Here is a 26,983-nt window from a genome sequence, read left to right as displayed (position 1 = left end):
GCAAATACAAAGCAGGGCAGAAATCGATTATCTGAATGAAACTTTCCCCTCTTGCTGATCTAAACCATAATTAAATTGGCTATTCAAATCAATGGGGCCTGGTGTTGTCTTATCATCTTAAGTTTCACAGGTTTTATTCACACATCAATAGTAAACTTCTTATGACATGTCCTGGATTTTAGAGCTCATGAGCAGCCAGTGAGTGAGAAGCAGTGAAAATGCTGCACTGCTGCTTTTCCATTTAAGTGCAAATAATGTCAACAGACCTCAGGAATAAGCTCCAGTAACGGGGAAATGGCATCAGAGAAATGTCTCCCTGTGTATTCAGATCTTAAGCTGGGGAAAAGTCAGAAGCAGTAATAGCATTAATTGGACTTCCAACAACCTGCACAAAATCCCAAGTTGGTACAACCTTGTTAAACCAGAGCACTTTTATTGTCAGAGCAGGAACAACAAAAAACCCCAGGAAAGCAATTATGGCTTTACATCAACTCTATTTAATAATTGTCTGTTAAAACATGTGCCCACATCACAAAACACTTTAAAAAACCCCAGGTATTTGAAAAGGTATGTACAATAATGCAAAAATATGCCTAAATATGTATCTAATGCAAAAAAATAAACCATTTAATAACATTTCCTTTCAAACGTCCCCTTGCTCTTCAACACCTTAAAACAAAACCAAAGAAGCAAAGAGCTTAGTAAACAAACCAGAGTTAAACACAAATGAACTGACAAAAGCAGTGCAAAGACATGGAAGAACGGAGAGGCATCCAATTCGGCTTCCCATTCCCCTGGATTACACCACAACTGCGGTGCCGCTTGTCCTATGCCAGTTTAGGTTTAGTTCTAAAACGTCAGCCTGGTGTTCAAGCCCTAGGAGGCTGCTTGTGGCACTCATTTTCCATATGAGCAAAACCAAGTTAATGATAATCCAACTGAGCACCTTTTAAACCCCCTTAAACAGAGGTGAATTTCATCCTAGGTAAATATTTAATGTCCTATGTACTCCTGCCAAGCACAGAGATCCTGTCCAACAAACAATACAGACTAAAGGCTGCCTGGACAACTGTGGTTGGAGAGAGCCTTCCGCTGTTTCACAGTTAAGTGTGTAGTCATCTCTTCTTCCTGCTTTCCCCAGGAACTGCAAAGGCGGCTCTGGTCTTACAATGTCAGTAAGTCCAACATCTTGTATGTGTAACACTGCCATTTCACAGGTAATTGGGCTCCTAAGTATTTCGGAAGACTAGGTCTGAATGTCTGAGTTAAATGAGACACTTCAGTTGCAAGAGAAAATGCTGATCCAGTTCTTACTTGGAAGCGTTCAGGTGATTGATGTATATCCTTTATCTTGCTAGAGTTAACTGCCCTCAGAGTACAGCTGGCTGTATGTGCAGTACAGCTCTTGTTTGCAAAAGCAATCTGAGGAAGTTTCAGTATTGCTTCCTATAGGAAAGGTGGCAGGAATCAAAGTGCTATTTAAGTAAAACTGCTTATAAGGCACTGGTGCAGCAAGGTTTGTGACGACCATGGTTTTATGATTCCTATTTTCCAGCTGTTTCAAAGTAAGTCTATGAAATCAACCATAAATAGCAATAATAATAACAATAATAATAAAAAAACAACATTAGAAAAGTTCCAAACCAATCAACTCGGTATTGAAACTTAATTTATGACAGTCCCATTTCAGTGCACACATTAGCTCCTGCATGTATTTTTAAGCTCATTGTTGGCTCATGCTCATCCTATATACAAAAGTCCCCCCCCACAAAGTAATGATGGGCTGAATATCTTCTACAAACAAGATATTTTTGGAGGACATCATATAATCACACATTAAACTGACAGATGATGGACAGGAATACAGGAACATATATTTGCTTGCTCACTGTACATATCTATTTAAAGCTTTAAAATAATAAGAATATACATAAAATATATACTTAATTCACAACGTAAACCAGCCCTTGACATCTGCTATTTTGCAGGGCTATGTATTTCTTTTATAACAATCCCACACATCTCTGGAACTATCTCTGTGCCAGCTCCTCTTCATAGGCAATGATCAAGTCAAGGTAAATTAGTTCTTCATGTATATGTAACAGAAACAGCAAAAGCTCAGCCTCTAGTCATCACTGTCGCTCCCAGACTCACTCAACTGCAAGTCATTTCCTATGGAAAACAAAACCCAACAAAACCCAACAAGTTAGTTGGTGTTAATTCACATTTCATGGCAATCAAACCAAAGAACATTTACACAGGAAGATTTAAATATGATAAATGAACACAAACATCATCTGCCATTTAATGGAACTCCATGCCCAAGAACATTAAGAGCTTCATGAGACTAATACACAGTGGGATCACGGCCAGATGGAGTGTCCTTGGCTCCAACAGCCACCAAAGCTGCTCTCTGGTAGAATAGCACTATTCCACATGCATTCCACAACCTCCACCAGACAAACTCCTGTACATGGAGTTGCTGGGACAAGGCTTTGGGGAATTCCCTGGCTTTCTCAGCCCTTTTAAGACCATTTGGGTAGTCAAGGCAAGGCCCCCCCATGTCAATAAACCAAAAGGAATGTTAAAGCCATCACAGCTCAAGGCTATTGGCTGAACTAAGCTGACACATGCTGTGATGGGGAGGGCCCCCCTCCAAAGTGCAAAGAGGGATTAGACAAAAGGCAGCCAGGATATGGACCAAACCTACAGCCTCAGACCTTGTTTTGCAGAATGCCTGTGATTCGATGAGGCAGAGGGGATAAAAGGAGGCAGAATCACACTTGTGTTCTGGTAACTACATCTAGCTCTTCCAGCATTGTCCCATCGCCCTGCCCCAAAAACCTGCTCAGCAGCTATGCAATGGCTATGCCCTGTATTTCTTCATCTCCTCTTTTATTAAACAAGAACTTGGGTTCCATCTATGCATGTAGATGGTGGTCACCAGTGATCTGAATGCTCAAGGACATATTAATCCTTGGCAAAAGAATCTGAAACCCAAAGACAAATAACACTGCCTGAAAGAAGGAGAAAAACCCTTGTTTTGACCAGCTCCCATATTTTCCTGGAGTCAGAGGCTTCTTGGCATTCAATAACCTCTGCAGTACTGTTGTCATTGCCCAGGAGAAGCAGGGAAGAGGCAGCTCACAACCAGAAACAGAGAAATGGGAGTGTCCTTATGACTTTGTTGAACTTTGGATTTCACTTAAGATATTCATTACTGACAGGAAGACCAACAGGCCTCTCCAGTTTTCCAGCAGGCCTTTGCAGTATTGTCTGTATAATATACTTGTCTTCTAGAAGCTGGAAACCCTACATTTATCTGTACTTAAGCTCCACCAGTTTCCTATGTATGGGTGCCAAGAGACGTATGCAAATATGCCTCAGGAGGAATTCAGAGCTATTTATGATAGTTAAGTTCTAGTTTCTTGTAAATACAGTATTTTAACTATACTGCATTAAAATCTACCTGATCCAGCATAAGGAAAGAGCAACAGAGATACACATACACCATCTCCCCTGAGAGAGTCTCAAGGACAAAACTATGGTTTAAAAGTGTTTTTTACTCTTTTTAAAGGGTGGAGATGAGTTTGTAGTGATTCAATGCTTGCAAACACCACAGATGTAAGATTTTAACCAAATACATGTAACTTGAAATTTCCCTTCAAAATGTGGTATGAAAGTCTGTGAGATCAACACAGGCAGGATAAACACTCAGCAAAGCAATGCAGCTAATAATGAAGACCACAGAGACTGTGCATTTATGACCACAGGACAGCCTTGTGCCATTCATGATTCTTTACAGACCTTTAACTGACATTTGTGCCAATTGCACTATTTATGTCTAATCTGTGGTTTCACATTAAAGTAATTCCCATTCTCTGGTGTGCCAGATCCTCCCACAGTGATGACTTTTCTACCCATTCATTCCTCCTGGATGCCTGAATCACTCAGCATGGTCAGTGGGGGCCATTGCACTGATGCCCACAGACTTGAGACCAAACTGAAGCCATCTCCACACCTTCAGACAGGTCTTGGCCCTCTGTCCAGTAAAGCTGCCCACATATTTCAGCCAGCACAACTCTCTGGGATTCCTATTTAGCAAACTGCACTTCATGGAGTTAGCCTAACATGCTAAGAAAATGAGTGCTCTCAAGCAGCTTCCCACAGTAATAAGACACAAGCCTTTACTTACTGAGTGTGTTCATGAGCTGATTACTTCCTTGTGACCTGCTGGTGCCATTAGCAATAGCATTCCTGTTGTTATATTGCTGGTGTGGTGGCTGGGAAGGGGAAACATGTACTGGCTCTTCCCCCTCACTGCTGGAGCTCTCATCTTCACTCCCAGCTGAGCTTTCTGAATCCGATGAACTGCTTCCACTGCTGCTGCTCATCTGCTCAATAATTTCCACTTCTGCCCTCAGCTCTGAAATGAAAGAACATTCATCTGGTTGAAACCATAAATAGGGCTCCACAGAATTCTGGCAAATGCAATAGTTCTGTCAAGTGTAATCTATCACATCAAAATATCTCACTTGAAGAGGAGGAAGGAAAAACAGAATTCCCAAAACTCTTACTTAGTTGTTGTAGCTGAATCTAAAGAAGCAACAGCACAGGTCAGGATCAAAAATCCTTCACTTCCACTATTACTATTTATATACTTTACACTCCTGGAAGCACCTCCTGCTTAATTATTTTTGATGGATTATATGCTCTGCATATATAGTAAGTACATTTTTTGATTGAGTTTTACAGGCCAACAGCCAGCCCATTTCTAAAAAGCATTTAAAAGTGGAAGAGTCCACATTGTTGGCTATCAGTGACATTTAAGCTTTTGGAAAACACAGAAAGGGGGTAGGGATAGACACAGGCACATGCTCACAGCAGATACGTTCCTGACTTCAGCTATGCATGAAACTGCTGCAGCGTTTGATGGATGACATCAGATAACTTTGCAGTGGGGCTGATGAGAATATTCCCATGTTAGGGAGTGGCAATAATACTTTAACCTGCTACAGAGCTTACAAGTAGTCAGGGAAATACAGACTACTTTGAAACTGGGAAGGCAGTCAAGTCAGACACACCCCACTCCACAGTTTCCAGTGCAAGGAAACACTGGAATACCATGACAGCACTGTGACAGCTACATCAGCAATAGCTAGTTTTGGCTGAACAACTGCTTATTAAACAGCTATTAAGGTAATTCACTCCAAATCATACCATATTGTTAGATTTTGTAGTAATTTTAAGTGGCCTAAACACTATTAGAGGACAGTTCTTGTGTGTCTGCCTGAAGTCAAGCATCTAATGACTCAGTTTACCTAGGTAGGTTTCCATTAGAGAACACATATGTTAAGCATAGGATGTGAAACCCTCAAAATATAGGCTTTTGTTGTGCTACTGGTTCCATACCCACAGAGTTAAAATTCAGCACTTGTCTTGGAGAAGTCACAGGCTAAAGGGACAAGAATGAAAGAAGAGAAAGATGAGATATTATCATCTCTACCTGACAAATGGAGAACTGATGCCAGGAGTAATTCACCTTAAGTCAGATGTGTCTCAAAGTAAGATGAACCCCAGCTTCTCAGCCTGGGACATCTTTCTTGTGTATGGCACAGCCAGACCCCATAAAATGAGTCAAAATGAGTCTTTTATGTGAAAATGGCACAGTTTTAATGCTTCTTATCTCCTGCCCCTGTAAGTTTGAGTAAGTAGAATTCTTTCCTTTTTTAACAAGGCATATTTTCCTTGAGCTGCTTAACATTATAGAGTATATAGCTAAGTTTTCAGCCTCCACATTATCTGCTGGAGAGAATTTCTCTAGCTCAGCGTGCGTTGGTTTGAGAAATTAAGTTTTCTTTTGCCAGTTTTAAACCCACTAGTTTTCAGTTTCAAAGTTCAGAGCTCAATTTCAAACGCTGCAGTTATACTGAAGCAGAGGCAAGGAAGGCATATTGAAAGGGAACAACCATCTGACTAGCTCCAGCTGGGTATTAAGGATAGTGGGGCTGTTCCTCCTAAATCTAGATCCCTGGCTACATTGCCTGTACTCTCTGTACTTTACTAATATGCCATGTAAAACTTATTCTTTCATGGTGAAGACATAGTTAAGAGACCACTGGAAGAGGAAGGAAGAATTATTAGGCCAGCAGAAGATATTACTTTGTACTGTCATGTCTTTTTCCCTTATTCCCTCCCAACATTGCATTGCAGGCTTTAAAAATCCATTCCATGCCTCAACTCCTTGAGAAGCAAATGAGCACTTTAAAGTCACTGTTCTCAGCCTACCCTTATCAGGGACTTAGAATTCAAATGTTCCCAGTGTTCAAGGCTAAGACATTCATAGGGGAAAGCTGAACAGGTAAACAGGAATAAAGGTTCTTTCACTTCAAAATGTCCAGATTTAAAGTTATTTTCCCTAGCTTAATGATGTAAAATTTCCACACACTTCTAGTGATGGAGTTGTTAGTTGTAAGTTATAGTGATATTACTAATACATTATTAGAAATATCCTGGATTATAGCAAACACTATCACATACAGACCACAGTTCCTATTGCAGAAAGATTCGGTAAGCAAGTCTAATAAAGGACAAATGTCTGAGAAGCAATGCTTATAGAGTTAGCCTGTGGCTGAAATGGAAGGGTGTTGGCACATGGGCTGAGAACATAACAGCCCAGAAAGCAGCATATAAAATAGTGTGAAGAAGGTGAAGCAATCTAAGAGCCATTGATGGTGAAAGGGAACTGATGCAACAAGAAATGCACTCCAGAGAACTAGGGGGAAAAAAAATCTAAACAAGAAGTTTGAGCTTGATACAGTAGGCAAAAAGATAACCGAAGGAAGAAAGTGATGGTCTGATGAATGGGAAAGGAAGATTAGCCCCGCTGACTTTAAACAGAGCTAGAGATTACTGTCAGATTGAAAAGTGAGGGTTCTCTGCAGAAAACTAAGAGCCCATGAAAGAGGTTTGGTTATGAGGAGAGAAAGGGAGAGTGCTTTGGAGGAAGTGGTAAGGCTCACTGCTGAATACAGTTACAATGCTACAATGGTTTTCACTATGTTATGGTGGCTGCTGCATCACTAAAAATCTGCTAGGCAGAACTCCAGCAGGATCACTAAGGAAGTTTGTTCAAAACCCTCTTGTGTCACTCTTAAAGATGGTGAGTACACCAATGATGACACCACAGCTCTACAGAAGAACTACATCTGGTTTAAAACTGTCTGATTTTGCTTTTTCCTGTTTGCCTGTTGTACTTAGAGCACTTATAGGTAACTGAAGCCCTGGCTAAACATTTCCTTGCAGTGCCTCCAATTGAAATAGTTGTGTGTGTGTATGTGTACGTATGTGCTAAGCTGAACAACAAGAGTCAGGCTTTTCCTAGATCTTTCCTAGACTGACACTGTTAGGGGAACCTTAGCCTTTGCACATTTCATGTTACAACTGCAGGCTTTCTCTGAAGGAAACAAAAGGGCTTACTGTTTTACACTGGCAGTCAATGCGGTTTTTAGAGTAAAAAATTCAAGGTCAGAAATCATTACGCAAACAGAACAGCCTTTCTCAATAGGAGTATCTTCTGTACATATTCAGTATCAAATGCCCTAATTCATTTCCATAATCATTTCTAAGTGTTCTTACTACTTAAGAACCAATAATAGGTTCTTGATTCCAATAGGCTCTGCCGAATCTTTGACTAAAGCTCTAACCTTGGGCTGCAAGAACATCAAGGACTTTTGGAAATAAAGTCATTCAGCTTTAGGGAGGATAAGGCTGTATGCCTTTAGCAGAAATCCTACTGTTAATAATGGTGTGCAAAGTGGAGAGAAATCAGCTTAATACTTGCACTTTATGCATGTGGAGATGGCAGCTACAACAGGCAGTATTTTACACTGAGGTGCCAAAAGTTTGATGGAGATGTCCTTGAGAGATAAACACAGTGCTAGGGCATAATCCCTACCAACTACAGCTGCATTTAGGTAAAAAAGATCTGCTCAGACTTTTAAGCACTGAATTTACAGTCCCCAAAACCAAAACTGTTTCTGTGGGTTTTATTTTCCCCTCTTTTTTACTTCAGACCACTAGAAAATTGTCACTGTAGAACAAATGTGACACCAGACAAATGTGTTATCCTTCTCCTTACCTATTACACAGAAAAGAAAAATGGCACTGCAGCTAAGGGAACTGTAGCTAACACTCTCAGATGTTGATTCTGTTTGCTGATCAGTGTTCAGGTATTGATAATGCTGCTACTGTGAATGAGTGAGATCAGTCAGCACTTATGTGAACACACAGATAGCTTAGCAGTAAAAATGTCATGTAGTGATTACCATGAATTGAAAAAAATACCCTGTTAAGTAATTAACACAGTCTGGGCAATTAATATAGGCTAAGTCTAGAGCAAAATAATAGCTATATGGGACAGGGAAAAAGAGAAAGAAAGAGAGACCCATAAAAACCCAGCAATCCTAGAACCCAATACAAATAGAAATGTAACCTCTCCCTCATTCTAACTGTGTAATTCACAGAAAAATCAGGTATCACACCAGTATGAAAGGAAGGACATGGGCAAAGAAAGTGTGCCTGGCCCACAGCAAAACACCGAGACAAATGTTGCTGGGGCATGAGACCAAGTTGAGGTACAAGATACCTTATCAGAAGTAGAGCAACTATATGGCAGATGTGATCAAAGCTGCAGAGGAGTGGCTGTGGTAAAGGAGAAGCTGCAGGTTCTTCACTCTCTCATCCCTCCCCTATTAGCATTACTTGGCATGCCACAAGCTCCAGGTCTTGTGATGGGAACACAGCTACCCAGCCCTTCCATCCCACTGACAAATGGCTCCAAACTTACTCAGTGTAGGAATAACTTTCATCCAAGTTACTTGACTGCATAGCTAGGTCTTGGCTTTAGTTGTTGTTGTTGCCTAAGACACCCATTCAACTCGTCTAGCACTCAGCTACAGGTTTCTGAACAAAGGCTTACATTGTCTTCTTTTAAGAACAGAGGAATAGCCTGGAAGAGAGAAAAATATCCAGAAAGAGGAAGTTCTCTCATGCCAGAGAAGACTGCAGTATAAATATCTGTGCTGGCAGAATAGTATAAATAATTCACTAAGATGCCTTAAAATGAGATGTAAAGATGACAAACCAGCTGTCAACTAACAACTTCTAACCCCTGAACATTCTAATGGTTTTATAAATTGCACAGTTATGGTTTTTAATATAAAAAGAAAAAACAACCAAAACTCAGGAAACTACAAACCCTTCTTTACCTCTCTTAATGTCATCCAGCTGAGGCTCAGGTGAGGGATTATCTTTCAAAGGAGAGGTTTTAGGTCCAACTGCTGGCTTGGCTGGGGCTCTGAACTGTGAAGGAAGCTGAGATGCTCGAGCAGACTGTTGCTCTATTCGGGCTTGGATCTTGCTGCTACCTTCCACTCTGAAAAAACAACCAGACATAGGTACTATGTGACCAGACATAGGTACTATGTGACCATATTCAGCTTTTTCAGTATCCTTGAATTAATTCATCATCTGTACAAATCTGTTTTGTAAAAATAAACAGTGAATTACAGCTTTCTGTATGCAACACTTGCTTTCAGTGACAAATAAGCATATACAGCTACACTGCAGCTCTTACAAAATGGATTTTCAAATCCAGATGTGGTTCAGCGGTGCCAAATTTGCTGCTCTAAGAACAATGAAGAGTTTAATTTCATAGGCTCATAGAATGGTTTGAGTTGGAAGGGACCTTAAAGATGATCTAGTAAATTAGTATTTTATTTTATCTACTAATCTGTATCTAGTAATTTAGCAACCAGTATTTGTATTTTTATAAAAAGAATAAGTAATCATAGTAATTTAAAGTAAGTACATCATGAAATAGATCCACTCGTAACAAAAACCCTGCTTAAAATCGCAGCAAAAGAAACAATTTTCTTACTTGCAATTAAAACATCTCAGACTGAACTCTCTTAGAGGTCAGTCTGACTATTACACTCGTACTTACTGCTAAATACAGCATGTAAGCATTTAATTCCTGGTTTTCATTCATTTGCTATTATTGCTTAAAAATAGTTTAAGCTGTTCCTTAATGGGAAATAGTCTCCACAATAACGTTATGTCTAGTTGTTCATTTCAAATCAAGTGCCTTTTCCTCCTACTGAATCAGTGATGTGATTGAGATTGTTGGACAGTCAATATCCTTGTCAGAAAACCAAAACAGAACAGAACAAAACCTACTTATTCAGGTCCTTCTATAGCAAACCATATTGAGATTAAAGTGTGTGGTGTAGTTTATCATGTAACACCAAAGGCTTTTGGGGCATGGCTTTATGTAGTGTAGCACAGAAGCAGCTTATGTGGATTTCAGAACTTAAGTTTCGATTCTAGGAGGGTTCCAGCACAGCAGTGTGACACTTTTGTGCCTTTAAGCTAATCCTACTGAGAAACAAGTTGAACTAGGCCACGTGGAACTACTGGGATTTCACCTAAACTGCTTCTGGTATCTCAACTAGCACATTTAACACTATCTCACCTATCTGTGCTTCACTGAATTGTAGATGCAACCTCAAAAATTAAGCACAGAAACATTGAAATGCAGCTATTAGATATCACATTTACAATAGAAATGAGGATTTGGGAATACACTCATTGCATTCAATGAAAGGTAAAAGAAAAAGATTGTTTCCGGTATTAATTATGCTCTTGGAACTACAAAAGGTTTTATGTAGAACAAGTGTCATTACTCTCCCATTAGTGTCATCAGGATGTTGACACTAAAAACTCTGCTCCCACAGAGTGTCACCAGGTTGTTAAAGATCAAAGTAGCCATGACAAAAAAGGCACTTCTGATCTGAGAAGTGAATGACTTTGCAAAGCTTTACTCCTCAAAACAGGGATCCCCAATTTCTCACTAACTTGCTTCTGCTTGAGAAAAGTGGGAATATTCTTCACCTCACCAGAGCCAGAACTCAGGGGATCCAAACACTCCACTGAGCCTAAGCCCTCCTGCACTTCTTTGTGCCATTCTGACTTAAGCTTCATCTGGACAAAGTCCAGCAGAACCTAAACTGGGAATTCACATGTCATCTATGATGGGCTCATATCCACTGAACAAGACGAATGCCACATGGATCAGTTTTCACATCACTGATTCAGGAGTGCTACAGTCCATTTACCTCGAAATCAAGGTGTTCTTGTCTAACTAATGAGCTGCAACTCCCATTTCTAGTAGTTTTAGCAGCTAAAAGTTTTTACACTGCAATAAAGGTGTGAGCTTCTTAAAATGCAGAACTTGTAGAATTGAGAGCTTTTCTTCACCAGACAACTGCATAATTGCTTTCCCTTTAGATTTCAGTAGCCTGTGGTCCAGTGACACTGAAAGAACAATCCAGAGACTTGAGGTACTTGCCAAGCAGCAAGACTAGGAAAAATGCTCCAACTACACACTTCATAGTGTTTGTGCAGTGAAGAAAGAATATTGGGTCAGAGCAGATTTCTGGCCTTAGCAATTCTTCTAATCTCATTAGTATTATTTCTACAGGCCCTATCCCCTCCATCTTCTTCCCCCCTCCCCAGCTGGAGGCTTTAGATTGTGTTCCACTTTATATACCACTGATCCAAACCAGAGATGAGTGGCTCCCACAGGAAGCTGCAGGGAACAAACCTGGGAAGTTCAGCAATCCTTTTGACAGCCTAATCTTTCTGTTGTCTTTTTCAGCTAACTAGAGATTCCTGAAACACATCCCATCCTTCAGCCAGCTTCCAAAGCTTCAAATCACGGGAAGTGTTTGATTGCAAGTTATAATCATGTCCTTTCAGCATTGGAGAATTTACAAATCCTTTACTCTTGAATTTACACTCCTATTCACATTTTTAGGCAAGATAAATTGACATGTAAAGCCCATAAGGTTTAGCAATGAAACTTCACTACAAAACAAAAGAAAATGGAGTTCTGGTTCAAAAGAAAAAGAAACTTCAGCAAAAACTAATCTTATCAAGAGCCCTGCCCCCGGGTTTACCTTGTCTTCTTGACTTGAATGCTGCTATTGAGTTTTTCCAGCACATATTCCCCAGAGTCATGGTTGATAATAAGCACACAGTCCTTCTGATATGGCCTTTTATTTCCTCTAAACACAGTCATCGGTGGAGTTGAACTCTGGTATCAAAGAAAGAGCACACATTTGTTTGGTTATATTGCTCTACCCCAAAGTTTATATCCATCTTAGTGATTATATGTGTTGTTCTGACCAAGAGGTTAAGCACTTAGCTCCTACAGAAAATGTTCATCCATGAAATGGGAAAAATAGTAGATGAGATGTTTCCTTATAGCAATATTATGCCCTTCATCATTGTAAGTGTCTCTGCAGTTACACAACATGTTCTTCATGGTTGCTATTATTTAGTTATCATTCCCAAAATGATGACTGAATTTGCATAGCTGCCCCTGACAAGTGTCATAAATCTTCTTGACATTTCTGCTCTGGAAATCTTGGGTTTAGCTAAGAAATAAAGCTCTAATTATTAGTGTAGCAGAACTGTTTCCTAAAGAAATATGTGGTCAATTGAAAAAGCATTCAAACTGCTTTGTATCTTTAAAAAGGCAGTGTTATTATAGTGGATTACAAGCAACTGTCACTAACAATGTAAGAACAGCTTCTTCTTCAAAGTCAGATTAACATGTAGATGCCATGCAGTTATGGAAATGTCTTCTCAAAAGCAAATAGGGTATTTTGACACCTTCCAGAAAGTCCCCAAGTCCACACAATGCTGCACAGAGCCATAAAATTCTAATGGCTTAGACTGAGAAGCAATAAAGACAAACTCATGTGGTGATAGATGCTGGTTAACTGATACTGCTGAGATGATGCTCAGCTGTACTGCGTCCATGCGCAGCCTGGCTCATACAATTGGTTCCAGGGTTACAGGCAAGAATCCATGGTCTATCTGCACACAGCAGCATGGACACACATATCACTGTGTCAGAAAAGGACATATTACTCAGAGGGGATATAGAGAAATACGTTCTCAGTTGTGAAATGTGCTCAGATTTCTCTGTAATGTATAGCTACAGTAGAAAAGGAATTTAGAAAGAAAATGCTTGTTCATGTGCACATTGGCACATGCTGTAGGAAACAACCAAAATGGAGAAGAGGAACAATCACAATCTTCTATGGGTTTTTTCTGAGTAGCAAACTGAATAATCATATTTTAACCACTCAGAATGCAATTCCTTTTCTTCATGGTGCTAAAAACAGAATTATGTTTGAATTTAAAACGGGTTTAGAACCGTAAGAGTGAAAAATCTGAATTCCCAACAGAGATACAGTAAGAGATAGAGACATGATTCAGAACATATGTCTCAAGAAAGTCATGTCTTCAAAGTCACGTTACATTTTAGCATTCCTGCATTTAAGAGAAGAAAGCAACATTTCTGAGAATAAACAAGCAAACTGCAAGTCAAACCCTGCTTGCTGTTGACAACTAAATCAGGAGATGTATATGTGTATAATGCACAAATTTAAGGTAAATCGATCAACATTTGCTGCTATCATTCTGCTACCCAGAAGCCTCCTACCTCAGCAAAGAATGATTCTGCTTAAAGAAATAAGCAGAAATGGAACCCTGCTTAAGCAAATTAACAGTCTCATCCTTCTTCATAAAATTAAATGATTAGGTTTTATGTTAGTACCTAAGTAACACTGGGTTACAGATTCTGCTGGTTACAGGAGAGAAGAAGGTGGTAGGTGAAACAGGTGACATTTAATCCATTTGTTTTCATGCTTGAAGCTTGTTTTATTTTAATAAACAGGAATTCTTCACTTCCCCAACCAAAACTATATACCAAACACTAAAGCCACTAAATCCACGTTTATTTCAATGTATCCAAGCAAACAGGGACACCAAAATACTTCCACTGAACACATTCTTGGGGATATCCTTAGGGAGCAATTTCAAAACCCGACTTAGAATCTGAATGCTAGCCAGTTGTTGGGCAACTGAGAACCAAAAGCAGAATCCAAGAATCTGGTCAGGATTAAATGAGCTCAAAACTTCTCACTCTTTTCCAGTATGCTTAGTATTTTCCAGCTTTCTGTCCAGAACACAGGCATCACTTTCCTTGGAACAATACATACAGAGTGACTGCATTCACTGCAGTTAGCTGCCTAAGCCTCCAAAGCATTCAGTAAGTTGCTCATACTCATGGGAAGACAATAAAATTAAACTCAACAGTACAGAGATTCTGAAAGGGACATTACAATGTTGTTCAACACAAAAAATGAATGAACAACACTGCTGCAAATCAGTCCAAGGTGAATGCCTCTGCTCTTTATCGTATCATTACCTGCTCTCAAATAGCACTGCCATGCTCATCATTATTATAGACAAAAACCAGTCTGTGATGTCCTGCAGCACTCAGAGGTGATCAAAAACATACAAAACCAGGAGTGGTGGAAGGCAGGCTAAAGCCTCATTCAGTGACAACTGCCACAATACCATCACCTACCAAATAAACCCACCAACATGCTAGACTAAACAACACCAAAAGGATCTAACACACAGCTTCCAAACAACTGGTGCCCCCCTGCTAGCAGCAGACCCATCAATGTCTGTGGGTTCTGGTTTATTGGCTTGACACGGAGCATTAACTCCAGCTAACAAACAAATCCAGTTCAAGCATGCAAGCACTTTGTTTTGGTATGGAAACCACTGAACCTTCAATTACAAAACAGCTGCACCTATAAACAGTTTAATCACTTGTTTTATTGCCATTTGACAATCGTCCTCACACAGTAGATCTTTATGGCATCATTTCAGGAGGAAGTGGATGGGAAACCACTTCATTGACACCAGAACTGACCTCCCCTTGCCTCCACTAATAAATCTAAAGGCATGGAACTTTCTGTGCTATTTGTATGGGTTCAAACTTAAACAGGGGAAGTTCAGTTTGGATGTGAGGAAGAAGTTCTTTCCTGTGAGGGTGGTAAGACACCGGCACAGGTTGTCCAAAGAAGTGGTAAATGCTCCATCCCTGGCAGTGTTCAAGGCCAGACTGGACGGGGCTTTGAGCAACCTGGTTTAGTGGAAAGTGTCCCTGCCCATGGCAGGGGGTTGGAACTGGATGATCTTAAGGTCCTTTCCAACCCAAACCATGCTATTATTCTGTGGTTTAGTAATGGGGAAAACATGCTTACAGGCATACCTGTGACTTCTGAACATCAAACCTTGACTAAAGTCCAAATTACTCTGCCTTTATTCACTAAGCCATTCCACCAAAAATGGCTAGAAATTAGGAACAGCACTTCAGCTAACAATAAAAGTCTTACAGTCACTCAAGAAAGAGTAGGAAGGAAGAAAATAGAAGAATAGACTGCAACCTTACAAATATAATCCTTTACAATTCAATTGTACAGTCCTTTCCTAGGGTAACACAGTACAAGTCTGGCTGCTCAGTTACTGAACCCATTTCTATTAACAGAAATGAAAGTGAAAGTAGCATTTATATTAGACTATAGCAACAATGCAAATTTGTTGGAGAGTAAGCAAAGACATATAACACACTTACTGGAATATGTGGCAGAGTGATTGTTACTTCATCTCCTTTACCCACTTGGAGGTCCCCCTCACAAGATGTATCAATCGATGCTGGCTTAAAATCATCTAAAGAGGAAAACAATTGCAATTACATCTCATTGAGTCTTCAGAAGTGTCATCCTGTCCTGCAAAGAGTTCCTGCACATTACTGGGATTATAGGGAATGCTAAAATACACGCTAGTGTTTACAGCAGTAACACACCAGTACAATGTGTGTGGCTCTGTTCCCCACTCATATGACAATATCAGCTTCTGAACTTCCTCTTTAAAATGGAAATAAGGTTCTAGACCTTATTAGAAGCCCAAAAACAGACTTCTCCAAACCCCACGCTTTGAGTGACACTGAATTCTGCAGGCAAGTGTAAAACTGTACCACCCACCTCAAAAGAGCATCAACTTCAAGACCGAGGGCTCTGCATGGCTCTTGCCAATTCCAAACCTGAGGACTTTCTCCAACAAAGACTAAGTGATACCAACTCATTAAGTCTTCTTGATGTTTCTATCTATTTAACAGCTATCTTGCCTTCACACTACCTCATTTCTCACTTATGAGGGGAAAAAGAAAGGTGCTGATCTCACTTCAGCAGGCTCCATCCTAGTCCAAAGCCACTATAGATAGAAAGCATGACTAAGGTGAGACACTGCTGCCTTTACACAAACCCTAGTTTTAACTATTTTTGCTGCATTTTAAATGCAAAATGCTTTGTCTCCCAAACAAGGAACTGTGTTTAGTGTATTTATTTGAACTAAGAACATTTTAACCTGAAAGCATTTTCTGCTTGTTGCTCTGTTGTGCTGATGAGCCATAAAAAACCCTCCAACCCCCCTATCAGAACCTGTAATACTCTGACAGAGGATTTAGGCAAAGTAAAATAAGATCAGACAGATACAAGCTGGTTTTGTTTGTTTTTAAAATCAGTTTCCATCCAATTCCAGCATCTCTGGATATGGATATAAGGAGGTGCAATTATATTCACAATCAAGGCTTTTAATTACTGCAGTAATTAAGGAATTAATATCTCAGAACAAATGTAAGTAATAATTCCACTATGAAAAGCACATTTGCAGGGAAAAAAACCCCAAAGAAAACTAAAACCAATCAACAATCCTAAAAACCTCAACCCCAAACCAACCACGAAACCTTATCCTGCAATAAATTCTCATTAGGAGGATGTTAACATCTAATTGCATTTCAGTTTGACAGCACTACAAACAGAATCAGGCACACTTGACTTAACCCTCATGCCTTGACTGCCAGACCAAATCACACTCCACCTAATTTTCATGTAAGCAATCTATTTCTAGCTATTGTTTCCCACCTACTTGATGTGCAAGCTTGCCAAATGAAACAAACCAGCTGCACAAGATCTAGCATCTTTACCAAAGAGATATCAAGAGTTTCAACAACACAACCAGCAACTTAAGAAGTGTGATAGTGATATCAGCAAAATATAGTTACTCTAAACACACACTCAATAAACCATTTTCTTTTGGTTAGCACACTAATGTATGCGCTTGGCTAATCTTCCTGCATCCAGTGTCCCTCCAAACGTACCCACAGCTCTTCCTTCAAAAGCCAGATGTTTTAAGATGTGTTTTACAGGGATAATCCAGCTTTTCCAGCACAGTATTGCGTAAACATTAGGGACTGAAGTGTTTCAAGAAGGTCGAAACAAACTTAGCCTAAGAAAACTCTTATTGTAGTTTGTGTGAAAAAGATTATGGGAACAATATAATGCTCAGATCCCAGATTAACAGCTGGAAAAAACAGAACTATAACCAGGAAATGAAGAGATCTCACTTGAAAGTCATGGCCTGAAAACACAGCACACAGAAAGATCTTATGAAATAAAACTGCATTCTTCCAGTTGTAGTCATCAGAGCATTGGCTTTGCAATCCCTTCAGAAAGTAATTATTGAAGCACTTTCAATTCTAGAAATATGGTGTATTTCCACCTAGATATGGCTTGGGTTCTATTCATAAACTATCAGACAACTTCCTTCACTGCATAGTTTGGTTACTTTGAGATTTATAAACAGAGATTTACTAGCATGTTAGCGTTGGATAATACAGTTCAGTGTTATGTACAAATGGTTACATGTACCAAACATTGGTATGGTGTTCTTCAGCATTGTGGAGTCCTGTATAACCAGAGGGATGAAACACACAAAACTTACACACTGAATTTACTATTGAGCAAAACAGCTCTGTTTCAGTCATTGACCATCTGTTGCTTCCAGGTAACTGATGTCACCAAATCCTTGGTTGTAGTATATGAACATGGGCCATGAGACTGGGCCCAGGATTATGCATCATAAAGCAAAATATCCTACTGTTAACTGTATAAATTTCCCACCTTAATCCAAGCTACTGCAATACAAGTTCACTTACTGTTGGTGATTTACTACTCAATTTAAACCCTGGATTCATTTGGAGGAAGAAAAGGCAATTTTTTCCCAAAGAATTCCAGGACAGAGAGTGAGCTGCTCTTCTGAACTACTTTCTATTGAGAAACTAAACCTACTTGGCATTAAATAGAACATGGAATAATATCCTGTATCATTAAAAAACCCCACATATTCATCCAATTATTCAGACACTTCATAATTGCTCAAGACTCCACCTTAGGGTTTATATGACACTTTATTGGGCAGTAGTGTATATGTTTGAGGGAATTCTGCTTGCTTTCCTCATTGCAGCTGCTGGAGCTGGGGCAGCCAGGGACAGGGCTGCTGGGATACGTGTTGCCTCATCACCGCACAGCCAGCACAGAATCAGACCGTGGGTGTTTTAGCTGCTGACCAGCCTGTGGCCACTTGTCCTGCAGCTACCATTTAAAGTAATAATACAGATAAACGCCAAGCCATTGTCCCTCATATTCCCCCACCGAGGGAACTCTCTTTGTGCTCCCAAGCGATCCCCATACACCCCATCACAAACTTGGCGAGCTGCTCGCCTGCCCTGGCCTGTCTCGCTCCCCCCGACATCCACCGTTCCCATCTCCGCTCAGGCTCGGACACCACTGCGGACACACAGCCCCGTGGTGAGGGCGAGGAGCAGCGGTCGGGCAGCGACCCTCTTCGTGGTGGAGGACCGGAGGCCCCCGCAGGCTGGAGGGGACGGGACGGCCCTTAACCAGTAAGAAGCAACGGTGGGATCGTGGGGGAAGCCTTGGAGAGGATGGCGAGAGCCGGACAGGTACCGCTGGGCGGAAAGGGATGCGAGGAGCGGGGGTTCAGCAGCAGCAGGAACCGAGCATCCGGAGCACGGGGACGGGTGGTGGGGAACGGGAGGAGAGAGGGGAGGAGGAGGAGGAGGCTGCGACGGGGCCCGCAGGAGGGAGACGGGGTGGTGCTCACAGCGGATGGTGTGGAAGAAGGCCTTGGGCCGGCGCTCGAAGCTCTCGCCCAGCTGCAGAGGGTGCTCCTCTTTGTCCAGCAGCGAGTTCGCCGAGCCGTTCATGGCCCCAGTTCCGTCCCCTTCTTGCCCAGCCGGTCCCTTCCTCTCCTCCGTGCGCTGCCGCTCGGTGCCCTTCCGGGAGGCGAGTGCAGCGGGGAAACTGCTCCGGGGCTGGCGGCGGATGCAGCGAGGTAAGGCGAGACCGGACGGGACGGGACGGGACGGACGCTGGGCCGATGGGGTCCCTTGGGCTGAGAACAGTCGCTGTCCCCACGGGAGGGGACGCAGGTCCTGCAGGGGTGTTCCTGAGACGTGGGAGTCCGGAGCTCCACGCCCTCGGGAGGAAGGATAGGATAGGATGGGATAGGGTCGGGAAGCGCAGGGCTGTGTTGGGGTCCTTTCCTGATGGGGTATTCCTGGCGGAATGCGGGGTCGGACGCGGTCCTTCTGGTTTCAAGCTGTTGCCTGGAAACCGGCTCCCTTGCTAGGGCAGCGGGGCTATCGTTGGTTTGCGGTCTAGAGGCTGCATTAAACACCTTGAGAACGCCCTTTAGCCTAAGCATAGGCTGTTAACAATGTGTTTACCATCGTGCTAACTTCCTACCTCAGCGTTTTCGGAGCGTGAGAAGAGCTTGGATTTTTTTCTCTCTCCAGGCTTGTCCTATGGAGAGATACAAACATTGACCATGCCAGACCTATAGTGGACATTTGCTGATTAAACTGTTATTTGGGAGATAGGCTATTGAGGAGACTTTCTTTCAGGGGAACCTTTTCTCTGCAACCTTTTCCTGCTGTTTTTAAAGGAAAACGAAAGCACCCGCTGTAGTGATGCTGTACAAAGTGTTGACAGTTCTTTATTGCATTTGCACACGTTTGTGTTTTATGTTTGTATTTGTACCATGTTAGATTTTATTTATTTATTGCATTATATGATATTGGGGTTTTTTCCCCCTAATTTCCATTTAGGGAAATTCCATTTAGTAGTAGTTGGCTACTTGGATTCCTTGGGAGTTAGTGGACAATGCAGTATTTAATTCACATGTACAGATCCAGGATCCGCATGTTTGTGGCAAGGCAGGGGTCAGCACTAGTTTAACATCAGAGGTAAAATATGGATCCTTTCCCATCCTATGTAGAACTCTTCCTTGCTCCATTTTTGTTAACTCCTGAAAATAAACCCAGCTGTGGTTGTTAAAAGCAGTGTGGATCCGCAGGAGGAGGCAGTAGAAGGAATGCCAGCACAGACCTGCTATAGGCATTGTGGCCACAGTACTTGATTTGCTCTCTTGTTCAAGTGCCTTTGTGATTTATAAGTGCCTATGTTGTCACCAGTGTTTTCTCACAGAGACGAGAGCAGGATGAAGAGATGCTGACATGAGTACAGTTGTTTCATAACTGTAATGGGACTTGCAATGTTACCTGTTATTATTTTTATGAGATGTTCTAACTGGGTTTAACAAGAAACAAAGCCCTTGCTTTCCTTTTAAAGTCAGTTTTAGTGAAAATAAGCTTAGAGCTGCACCATCTTCCTCTTGTTAAGTAGTTCTCTAAAATGCAAAGGGAAGCCCAGCAGTTTCTAAGTATCTTCCTTTGACATTAGTGGGATGTTGTATGCAGTTCTTAGTTGGGATGGAGGACTTCAGGGATTGAGATCTGGAGACATTACAGTCCATCAGATAGGATAGATTATAAAACCATAATAAGTGCACACTGTTACTATTTCTCTTTGCTTCTAGATCACACCAAAGTTAAGTGATGGAAACATACATTGAAGAAAGAAAATCACCCTTGGGTGTTTGACATCCATATTTTTGTGAAAGGGTCTAGGATGTTCCAAGAAAATACATCAGACAATTGCTTAAATATAAGAACAACGTCTGCTGAAGATGGTGCTCGCCAAAAAAGTGGCCATAGTGCAAGAATCCTTAGCCCAGAAGAGGCTGAGAAATTGGCAAAAGATCAGGTTTTAGTGTCCAAGTTCAAACAACTGAAACTGGAGAAAGAGGCACAGAAGAACTGGGATTTGTTTTACAAAAGAAACAGCACCAACTTCTTCAAAGACAGACATTGGACAACAAGAGAGTTTGAGGAGTTAAAAGCCTGTCGGGAGGTGAGATCTATACACTTCCTCCTTAAAAGATGGGATTGATTGTTTCCAAGTGATTTAATAATACTTAGAACAAAGCCATTAGGGCAAGACCTGTCACATGTTAAGTTTGCAGTGCGCTGTGTACTTCCTCTTAATATCAAAGATACCTTTGAGAATCAGATGCATCAGTTTGGTTTCAGTTTATAATTGACCCATGCTGGGTACTAAGAACATAATCTGGAATGTTGTGTGCTGAATAGACAGCTTGTGTCTCTGTGATGTGACATTACAGATGCAAGTTGGTGCAATTCAGAACACTACTGCAAAGAAAAGCATCCAGAATTACAAGCTAGCTAGCATCAAGAATTACAAGCACAGTTAAGGGGAATAGCCAGATGTAGCTGGTGTCCATTAAAGGCAATGAAATGCAAGACAGAAATGATACAACAATCTGTTCGTTGCTTAAAGGCTAGATGACTATAGAAATACATTAATATATTCTAAAAAGATTTGTAATTTTGCTGAAATCAAGAGTTCTGTTTTGCAAAGTCAGATTATCAAATAGATGCCTACTTGGGTTTATGAATCAATGGTAATTACAATTTATTATAGCTTTTAAAATGCTGATTGAGCAATTTCTCTGCTCATATAATGAGGAAAACAACAATTATGTGCTTTCCTTTGGATTTGTTTCTCCCCAGTTTGCAGATCAGAAACTGACCATTCTGGAAGCAGGCTGTGGGGTTGGGAACTGCTTATTTCCACTCTTAGAAGAAGATGTGAATCTTTTTGCATATGCCTGTGATTTCTCTCCTAGAGCTGTCGAGTATGTGAAGGTTGGTGTGATATTTGGAACTTCCTTTAGTGTCTTTATAAGCTTCTGGAATTGCACAAGACCTAGTCTTTTAGCATCAAATTGCAGCATTATAGTAATGTACATATATTGCTTGAAGGGTTTGCAAAGACTATGGTTTTTGGAAGAACTACTATGTCTCTGCTGACTGTGCAGTATAAGCAAAATCTGATTGTAGTAGAAGTTTGCCCTTGATATTGTGGTGCTATGAAAGTTACTGTTAAGGAGATTTGTAGCCTGATTAGAAATAGGTATGTTTCTACTTATTCATAGGTAGGTAGTACTCCAGTCCAAAGTTAAGTTTCCCAGCAAGACTGGTGGGGACTTTGGGCTTTAAAAGTCCTTTGGTTTATTAAGTCTGTAATCACAGGTGTATTTCAATATATTTGCTATTTGAAATCGTTCTTGTGTGGTACATTTGTGACTAAGAACCACAAGACAGATTTCCTTTTAACCAGCAAAATCATGGGTTAGGGCAGCCCAGCTGCAGGTTATGTGACATGGGCTGTTTACAGTCTACTTGTAGCTCAAGAGCTGTACTTTGATCACTTTGTATTACTAATATTAGTAGTATTTCTGTATTAAAGAGTAGAAGAAGCAGTAAAGCAGAAGTACTGCGTTTTCTGAGTTGCCTTAGCACATGTTCCTTCTCAAGTTCCTGAGAACAGACTGTTCTACTAGTTGTAGTTTCACTGTTGTAGTAGGCAGCAAAGAATTTCTGATTGCGTTAGCCACGTGTTGGGAGTGAATGTTCCTTTGCCACCATGTTTTGTGTTGCTCTTCTTTCCTCTTCCCTAGAAAAATGCCTTATACAGCACTGAAAGATGTAAAGTGTTCCAGTGTGATCTTACCAAAGATGATCTTCTGGAAAACATACCAGCAGATTCTGTGGATGTTGTCACACTTATATTTGTGCTTTCTGCCATTCATCCTGACAAAATGCATCTTGTCTTGAGGAACATTTACAAGGTAAAACCACCTGATTTTACAGCCTTTAAAGCACTTTTCCTCTTTTTAGCTTGAAAGTACAGTTTTCCTCTGAGAAAATAACCTCTCTTGTAATGGTGATCTTCAATACTATTCAATTCAATGGATGTATTTAGTTACTTCACTTAGCATATGGGACTAAAATATGTTTTACAAGGGTTCTTTTTCCTCTCTTGGTATTGTGAATTCGTTTGAATTCTGGCTAGCCTAATGTGTGCCATAAGCATAACAAAGATATTTTGCCTGTGTTTAAAAGATCAAAAAGCTTATTCAGCTAATAATCAGCACCTGAACAGATATCTTAAGCTATTTGTAGTCTACTGTTCATGAGGAAGCATATTTAAGAGTGGAGAATCCAGTTTATAAGCAACTTTTTTGTTGCAGAGGGAATGAGTTGAATATATGTATATCTTCTTGTATTGAATGTTTTAGGATACCTTTTCTTAGTTATATGTGTTTGTGTCTGTATATAGAAGTATATATATATATGGCTAAATCCATTTATCTTATTAAAGCATATATGTATTATGTTACAGGTATTAAAACCAGGCAAGTGTGTGTTGTTCAGAGACTATGGACTATATGATCATGCAATGCTCAGGTTTAAATCTGGCAGCAAACTTGGAGAAAACTTTTATGTCAGACAAGATGGAACAAGATCTTTTTTCTTTACTGAAGGTAAGAGATGCTGTCGAGTGCTTTGTTTTCTGTGCATCTTCTGTTTAAACTCACTCCAGGGAGTTGCCAACATGTCCTTGGCAGTTGTGTTTACCCAGATGAACTGTTAAATCCTGGTGTATTTCATTTGCCATCCTTTTGGGGAGGAAGAAGTTATCTAGTCTGGCAGGACTTTTTGCAGCAGTTTCTTGCTTAACAAGCTTTTTGTGTGTGCTTTAAGGCATTAAAGCTTTTTGTATGTGCTATAATGTGCCAAGAGAAGCAGTTTCTGACTGCAGAATTTCATTCGGGTTTGTTACCAAAGGGAAGAAGATCAGTGTTCAGTAACAGAGCTGACCATCTTCAAGAAGCAACTAAATAATTGTCTTAGCATTGGTTTTGTTGTTGTTGCAAGACTATTCCTGGTGTGTAAGATGAGATCTACTGAAGAAGTCTGTGACTTCTAAAGCAGAACCATGACTACAGCACTGAGAAGCTTGTGCACAAAACCTGCTGAGATAGCACTGACGAGCTGTGATCATTCTGTCTTCTGTTTTCTGTTGGTTTGTTGTTTGTTAGTGAAGATGATGCAAAACCATTTCCATGTGATACAGTATTTAAACAGGTTTTCTTTCAGAGCTTATAATGATTTAGGAAGGAAAGGGATTATTGCAGTTTGCTGGTGGGGAATTTGAAGCAGAGACATGAAGGAATTTGCATAAAGTCTCACAATGAGTTGGGCTTATAGCTCATCTTCTAACTCCCAATTCCTCATGCTAAACTTCAGTGACTTCCTCCATCAGTTATAGGACATTGTGTATGTAGTAAGAGCTGTGTGTTTATTTCTGTGGGGCTCTTTGTTCTTTGCCTAAAGTCAAATATAGGCCCTGAGTGGATTGATTTGGAGTGAAGTAAATATTATTCATATTTTATGACACAAAGTGTTACCTAATTGCTCCTGATGTATAAAACCCATTAACCTTATCTGAGCTCTCTCTATTCTCTATAGGACAATGATGAAATCTAAGATAATGCTGGCTATGTAACAGCTTCATTGAAGCATTTCTAGAACTATTAAGTGATTTTTAGTTCTGTTTAAACAGCTTTTACAAAGAGAATTGATGCTAAAGGGAACAAATACAAGACTGACCTAGCTGTGGAATTTATATCACATTTTATAGTGTTAGAATTGTTTCTGAATGAGGAGTTCCTTGCATGCTTGCTTCGGGGAAAGAATTGAGGTAGGGAGAAGAAGGAAGAAGGAAGGAGGAAAGAGAGAATTTGTCTTACATTGTTCATGTTAGCAATTGTTTTGCTTTGGGCTGGTCTGTGACTGTCTCGTGGACACCTCTGCTCCCAGTTTTAATCATTATGATCTCATTCATCTCTCTAATTTTCATATAAATATTACTTAATGCTTGAGAATTCGTTACTGGAAACATGACTCCCATCATATCTGAACAGTTTGCAACCCATGCTGTTTTGCATTTGTTTTGCACTACACTGGTACACCAAGTGATTGCTGCCTGGGAGGATTTGAATAATGCCTATTTATTAATGTGCCTTGTCTCAGATAACACTGAACTTCTTCCATGGGAAAAACAATTCCACTCTTCCACTGTTTGAATATATTTGCAGAGGAAAGCATGGTTGTAATTTTGTGTTATGGAATATGTGCAGTTTCCTCACAATGAGAGTTTAATATATCCACAATTAAGTGCTGTTTGCTTATATTTCATTGATGTGGGTCCTCTACTTTACAGGAGCAACCTGTTTACAGCCAGTGCATGTGGCTTCATGTGTCTTAGGTTGTTACAAACCTGCACTAACACCACTTTTGCAAGCTGTTTTGCTTGGGTTGATGTTTCTAAAGGAGATCTGTATTGATTTCTATTCAGCAGTCTGCCTGCATAGAACAGCTTGAAGTCTGAAGGCCTGTCTGATTTTCGTGCTGTAACACATAAGAACATATGCTTATATAAATGCTGACTAGTGTTTTAAAAATAGCTTAAACATAATATTTCATCTTATTTTCTTAAATTCCTTTGCAGAGTTCTTGTCTGAGCTTTTCAAGGCTGAGGGATATGAGCAAGTGGTCAATGAATACGTACGACGAGAAACTGTCAATAGGAAAGAAGACTTACGTGTTCCAAGAGTATTTCTTCAAAGCAAATTTCTAAAGCCTTTCAATCAGACAAGCTCTTGCTGATTAGCAGCAGCATTGCTTGTTTGAAATGGAAGCTGGCACATAGATTTGCCTTGTGTGTGCTCATCTTTCTGGTAAACCAGAAATGACTGCATCAAATACCTCTTATCAGTTTACATCATTAGGTATGAAATATGAATGCTATTTCTAATTCAAATCTAAGATGGTTTAGTGATGCAGGCAACATGTTCAGTATCTGTATTCCTGCTTCTGAAGTAAATCCTGTGCAGCACTGGCAGAGGATCAGGTAGAGCACACTAAATATGATTCATTTTAAGCAGTAGTTTACATGTAGAGTTATTATAATTGTTATTTCTATTTTTATTAAAAATATTTCTTAAATAAGTATCCTGTGTTTTGTATCACTTTACAGGGGTTTTGTGGCCTGTTACAGTATTTCATCTGCTTTCAGTACCTGTAGGACTTCGGACTATAATGTCTCAGATACAGGAATGAAACTCAGTCAGTGGTATAATGTAAGCTGCTTTGATATTTTAATAATGGTATCTTTTTAATGTGCTCAGCGTTTAGGTACGTAAACAAATGTTTATACCCTAAATAAGATCCTAATTTATCTGATTTCATGTGTGACGAAAGTTGTTAGAGGATCAGGTTGTCTTTATCCCTAATTAATTCCAGACAGTTTACGTCGGATGAGCAGAAATAGTTGAAGTTTTGCAAGTCAGTTTCCTATTTGAAACAGAAATTGGTGAATCAGAAGTACTTTCTTTTATGTCAGTCGTGTCAGTTGCTTCTTTCATGAGCAAAGGTCTTAATGCTTTTGCATTACTCACAGGCAAGATGTTATCTTTGCTGTTCCAATTGCAAAAAGCCACTATATTGACACTATAGCTCAAATCCTGACACAGATTTAACTGCTTGGAGGAGCTTCTTCCTTTCCCTTCAACATCCCTCGTGCTTTACACTGCAGAACCTCTTTGTTCATAGGAGATGCAATCATAAAGCCATGTCTGGATCTTTAACCTGCATTTTGAACTGCTGCTCTTCAGCAGAGGAAGCTCACAAGTATCCAGTCACTTGTGCAATAGGCTGCGCTGATCTTGTGTAATGCACACAAGTTGCAACAAGGGAAATTCCAATTAAATACTAAGGGTTTTTTTGGGGTCTTTCAATAATTTTTGTGTGTGTAAGGGGAAGTCAGACACTGGGGCAGGGCCCAGAGATCATGGAACCTTT

General features: G+C 40.3%; 2 protein-coding genes across 4 annotated transcripts; one reads left to right on the top strand and one right to left on the bottom strand.

The window, feature by feature from the left end:
* Positions 1 to 448: 448 nt before the first annotated feature.
* Positions 449 to 19,411, bottom strand: EAF1 (ELL associated factor 1). Its single transcript, XM_034063351.1, has 6 exons — positions 18,955 to 19,411; positions 15,566 to 15,660; positions 12,021 to 12,157; positions 9,270 to 9,436; positions 4,196 to 4,426; positions 449 to 2,172 (listed from the first exon to the last, which is right to left on the bottom strand). The coding sequence occupies exons 1-6, from the start codon at positions 19,055 to 19,057 to the stop codon at positions 2,126 to 2,128; spliced, it is 780 nt and encodes a 259-aa protein (XP_033919242.1). The 5' UTR covers positions 19,058 to 19,411; the 3' UTR covers positions 449 to 2,125.
* METTL6 (methyltransferase 6, tRNA N3-cytidine) lies at positions 18,368 to 26,072 on the top strand. Of its 3 annotated transcripts, none has more exons than XM_034063346.1 (6): positions 18,368 to 18,793; positions 20,731 to 21,104; positions 21,785 to 21,919; positions 22,735 to 22,905; positions 23,460 to 23,601; positions 25,632 to 26,072. In XM_034063346.1, the coding sequence occupies exons 2-6, from the start codon at positions 20,823 to 20,825 to the stop codon at positions 25,787 to 25,789; spliced, it is 888 nt and encodes a 295-aa protein (XP_033919237.1). In that variant the 5' UTR covers positions 18,368 to 18,793; positions 20,731 to 20,822; the 3' UTR covers positions 25,790 to 26,072. The 3 variants fall into 3 exon arrangements, with proteins under 3 accessions (XP_033919237.1, XP_033919231.1, XP_033919236.1); XM_034063340.1 differs by lacking the exon at positions 18,368 to 18,793 and adding an exon at positions 18,961 to 19,185; XM_034063345.1 differs by lacking the exon at positions 18,368 to 18,793 and adding an exon at positions 19,970 to 20,098.
* Positions 26,073 to 26,983: the final 911 nt, after the last annotated feature.

The sequence above is a fragment of the Melopsittacus undulatus genome, chromosome 1, assembly GCF_012275295.1.
Source record: "Melopsittacus undulatus isolate bMelUnd1 chromosome 1, bMelUnd1.mat.Z, whole genome shotgun sequence".
Classification (NCBI taxonomy): domain Eukaryota; kingdom Metazoa; phylum Chordata; class Aves; order Psittaciformes; family Psittaculidae; genus Melopsittacus; species Melopsittacus undulatus.
This window is presented reverse-complemented; position numbering and strand designations above follow the sequence as displayed.